At 41.7% G+C, this 4,821-nt stretch overlaps 1 protein-coding gene across 1 annotated transcript in view; it reads left to right on the top strand.

Annotated features, from left to right (window-relative positions):
• The window catches only part of CCDC93 (CCC complex scaffolding subunit CCDC93), an 86,398-nt gene that overhangs the window by 22,376 nt on the left and 59,201 nt on the right, over positions 1–4,821 (top strand). Inside the window, exon 7 of the mRNA XM_007456349.1 lies at positions 4,757–4,821. This exon is cut by the window's right edge and continues 30 nt beyond it. Coding sequence (XP_007456411.1) covers positions 4,757–4,821 — 65 coding nt within the window. The remainder of the gene's footprint in view (positions 1–4,756) is intronic.

Genomic DNA, 4,821 nt, shown 5'->3' with positions numbered 1-4,821 from the left:
CAAAAAAAAAAAAAAAAAATATATATATATATATATATATATATATATATATATATATATACCTCCACAGCATTTTAGTGGTTGTACATTATGCATTGTGTGGTACTAACTAGCTTAGTAGCTTAGTTTGTTTTTGGGGGGTTTTTTTGGTTTTGTTTTGTTTTGGCTATTATGTAGGACATCCCCATAGCTAAATTTTTTCTTTTATCTTTAATTATTTACTTTGGTTACATTCCATGAAGTGGAGTTGGTTCAGAGGTTATGCCTCAATCTGTTAGTACCTCTTGCCAGATTGCCTGGCAGAAAGGCTGTTGTGTGAACTTTTAACTTCTGAGCTCATCACCTTCCAGTGTTCTCTCTTTTTGTCTTGGCCTCATTTTTCTTCATCCTGGGGATTATTCCCAGTACTTCTGCTTCTCCTTTGAAATGTGTTCTTTTCTTGACTTCTCCATATCTCCTTTTTACGGAATAGGTGGCCGCTTTGTAGAGGGCCTGCTTGATGGGAGGTGGTATTTTCAAAGGACATAAGAAAATGAAACTATTGCCCAGAACAGGCCTCCCTTTACCCTTCCACTTTTGCATCATAATCGTAATCACTCATTTGTCTCACCTAATGTGCTGTTGTACAGCCTACTTCCTCCTTTTCTGAACTGTCAGCCTTCCATATTCATGAAGTATCTGACCTGTGCAGTGAGGTCTTTTACTCCCTCTCAACCTTGAGTAAAGAGTAGCTGTGAAATTTTACCCAAAGCCCCCAAAGATACATTTGCTTACTATTTGTTGAGCATTTCTTGGTAATGTTTAGAATTTTGTATGAGAACAGAGGGGACAGAGGGAAAAAAAAAAAAAAGACTTCTTATTGGTCCCCTAAGAGACCAGGTCATTTAAAACTACAACTCCACTGTGTTCTTCAATAGGAAACGCTGTGAGGAGGGCCTTTCTATCCAGGACATGAAATGTAAACGTGGCAACATAAGTAAAAAAATATATATTAGTACATTTTATCAATAATAGCAAATATACACATGTATGTATATCTTAGCCCTTAATGTGTATCAGGTAACGTTAAATAGATTGGCTAATCCTTAGGCTCTCTCCATATACCTATTTCACAGATGGAAAACCTCAGAGGTTAAAGTAATTTGCCCCAAATCAGAGAGGTAGTAATGGGGCACAGGTTAAAACCCTGTCTGACTCCATATATATTCATTCCATAATAGTAAGTGAGCACTCACTGTGTGCCAGACCGCATTCTAGGGTATGAGGTGAAAGCAGGAGCATTGCAGCTGTAAGGGATTCAAGGGATTTCGGGACTCATCAAAGGAGAAGATGTGACGGGGGGTTAGCAGTAGCACACACAGGGTCTCTTGGCGATGCTTTGACAGGTTTGCCTGAAGGGTGGGGAGGTTGTCAGTGCGCAGGCCATCCTGAGGCCTTAGGCGCCGGGGCCACCATTCAGAAGGGGAGGCAAGGACACGAGGGAGCCTCGGCCGGGGCAGGTTAGAGAAATCTGAAGGGCAGCTGCAGCCTGGGGTCTTTATAGCCACGGGGCTTATCCTGTCTGTGGTTCGCAAATGTCAGGTGCAGTTTTTGCAGAGCATGCAACGTGGGCAGGCCGTAAACCACTGAACTCTGCTTAGTGGGGCCATCTTTTTAACAACTGGGTCTGTGAAAAGTTTGAGGTTGGTGCTTGTGGGTTTTGAGCTGTGGGTCTCAGCCTGCTGTGAAGAAGTAAAGCTAGGAGTCGATATACAGAAGACATCTTGGCTCATGTATACAAAACAGTGACCTCATTCTTACCCACCGAGTTACACTGTTTGGTACAAACTCAAGGGAACCTGAGGTGGGACTTGTGCTGGACCTCAAACAACAGAAGACAGGGGCTTCCCTGGGGGCGCAGTGGTTGAGAGTCCGCCTGCCGATGCAGGGAACGCGGGTTCGTGCCCCGGTCCAGGAGGATCCCACATGCCGCAGAGTGGCTGGGCCCGTGAGCCATGGCTGCTGAGCCTGTGCGTCCGGAGCCTGTGCTCCACAACGGGAGAGGCCACAATAGCGAGAGGCCCATGTACCAAAAAAAAAAAACAAGAACAGAAGACAGGCCTGCAGAGCGGAGCTCATGTAAAAGACAGTAGAGGAAGAACAAAGTTTAGGGGCGTCTGGAGAAAACCCTACCTCCCTAGCTAACTTTCCTACCCATAGACATGATTGCCATCCGTCTCTCATCATTCCCTCACTCAGTTCCCAGGGCTTCATTTTTGTGGTGGTGGTGGTTTTATTCATGTGAGAATGAAGAAAACAACCTGATTTGTCTCAGTTATAATGACTTTCTTCTGGGGTGTTTCAGGGCCCTGCACTTGCTGATGGGAACATGCGGAGTCTCTCTCTGGGTGGAAGGCAGCGTTTGTTCAGGGGCTGGTGGGTGGAGGTGTATCCGTTAGAGTAGGGTTTGGGTTTGGGCTGCCAGGTGAGCTGTGCTGCCTGCTGAGTTGGGTGTGGTCCGGTCCCCTGGAGCTCTGGAGGGCAGTGGCTGCTGTGGCTGTCTTGCTGCCCGCTGGGTATTTCCTGAAGGGGTTGCCCACTGTAACTGAGAGGCGAATTATTTAATCTCTGCTTCTTTCGTAGCAAGGTGGAGGTAATGGCATCTGCTCTGCTTCTACCTCATGGTGTAGTTGTAAAAGGTGTGATGTATGTGGCGTGCTTTAAAGTATAAGGATAATTACACGAAGGCCAACATTTGTCATTGTTTGGCAGAATAAAAGGTCCTTGTGGCTGTCGGTTTCACTATGCTGTTGTTTTGGAGTCAGTCCTTCTTTAGACTCCAATTTCCTGTCTGGGGTCATTGATTCTGTGAATGGTAACTAAGGAAAGTAGCAGTTAAGCTTAATCATATAGTGCTGCTGTAATGGTAGAGCTCCGTGGAAATTAAATCGTACACAGCAACTGACGTCATATGGGTCTTTTATGTTTCTCATTTCCCCATAAATCTGTTTTGTGTTATTTATAGCTTCCTATTCATGTAGGCACCAGCAGCAACCTAGGAATATTTGCAGCAGTGAGTTACAAGAACAACCCTCCAGGGTCATCCCAGCACCTGTTTCATTCCTTTTCCACAAAATTGTTGAGATTATATATGTTACAGAAAGGATGTTTTTCTGTATGTTTGAAACTTTTCATAACAAAAAGTGAGATAATAATAAAGTTAACAAGAATTATCAAGAGGGGAACAATTCTAATTATCATTAAAATACTACTGTCTGGAGAAACCTGATAGTATGCTTGTCCTGGTGATGTCCTGGTAGAGATTAGGTGTGGTGAACTCCGCTAGTGGAGAAGGAAAGATCCAGGGACAAACTGGAATACCTTGCACAAACAGCTGCCTGTTTGCACCCAGAGTCCTGAGCAAATATTATTAAGGTATTGTTTGATGCCAGTTTGGCAGTCAAGAAGAACATTCATTTGGGGTAGAATGACAAACCAGGTCATCTGGGGGTGAAGACCTACATTAATTGAGCACATACTATGTGCCGTGTACTTTGTGTTTAGGATATATATATACACACACACACACACACACACACACATATATATATATATATATATATATATATATATATATATATGCAGTTTCAGAATGTGTCCTACACAATGTGTTTCTACATTTATAACTAAATAATACTCTAATAATTTTTAAAAGTCATTGAAAGTTTAAAGTGCATTTTGTGTTTTTATAAGTTTTTTAAGGATAAACCTCAAAACACTTTTGTAAAGAGATATATATCTCTGAAGGGTTTGTATTTGCTTTCCTTTTCTGGTAATGGAGATTTCTATGCCATGAGAGAATTTTTTTTTTAAACATGCTAGGTTAACATGTATATATATGATTGTTGCACGGTTTATGTCTCTGGGTGGTAGAAAGGTCTGGATATGTAGTGACTGGAAAATTTGTATTGTTTTCTGGAAAATTTTATTCAAGAATAAAAAGGATTTGAATAGAGAGATGAATCTTGCTTTTCAAGGCAAGATTCAGTATTATACAGATGTCATTTCTTCCCAAAGTAATGTATAAATTTGGAGTGATTCTAGTCAAAGCTCAACAGTTTTTCATAATGAATTGACAAGCTGATGCTAGAATTCATTTGGAAGAGAAAATGTGTAAGAATAGCCAGGAAATTTGAAAAAGAACAGTGGAGATAGGATAAAGACTCATAAAGCAAGAGGAGTTGAAGAGGATAATATTGGTACATGTTTTATATATGTGTATATAGTTGTCATTTTAAATCAAGGAAAGGATAGACTATTAAACTGATGATGTTGGGACTCTTAATTTTCCATTCAGAGAAAAACATATATCTATAGATGCTTACCTTTCACTATACCCCCCAAAAAAATTCTGAATAGATTAAAAGGCTAAATATAATCTATAAAAATAACATACAAGAGCTTTTTTTTTTTTTTACAGTCCCTTGGTTTGGAAGTAAGATGATTGATAAGTTTGATTGCATGAAATATTAAAATGTCATAGGACAAAAAAACCCAAGAAGATTAAACAAAGTTGACAAGCAATAGATTGGGTGGAAATATTTGCTCCAGTATAAAAATCAAAGGGGCAGACCCCTTGAAGTTAGTCGCCATGTGCCAGCTGTCCTCCTGAAGGGGAGCTGTACCCCCACTGCCATGGGAAAGGACTCCCGCCTCTGGCAGGCTGGACCAGCCTCCTCACGCTTAGTAACTCCCGGCCTCCCCATCCACTTCTCAGGATGCTTACAAGCCCCGTCGGAAGTACAGACGCCAGCGGGGAGCAGAGGAGCTGCTGGATGAAGA

Source organism: Lipotes vexillifer, unplaced genomic scaffold (assembly GCF_000442215.2).
Source record: "Lipotes vexillifer unplaced genomic scaffold, Lipotes_vexillifer_v1.1 scaffold3, whole genome shotgun sequence".
NCBI classification, from domain to species: domain Eukaryota; kingdom Metazoa; phylum Chordata; class Mammalia; order Artiodactyla; family Lipotidae; genus Lipotes; species Lipotes vexillifer.
Note: the sequence above shows the minus strand (reverse complement) of the source record. Positions and strands in the feature narration are given on the sequence as shown.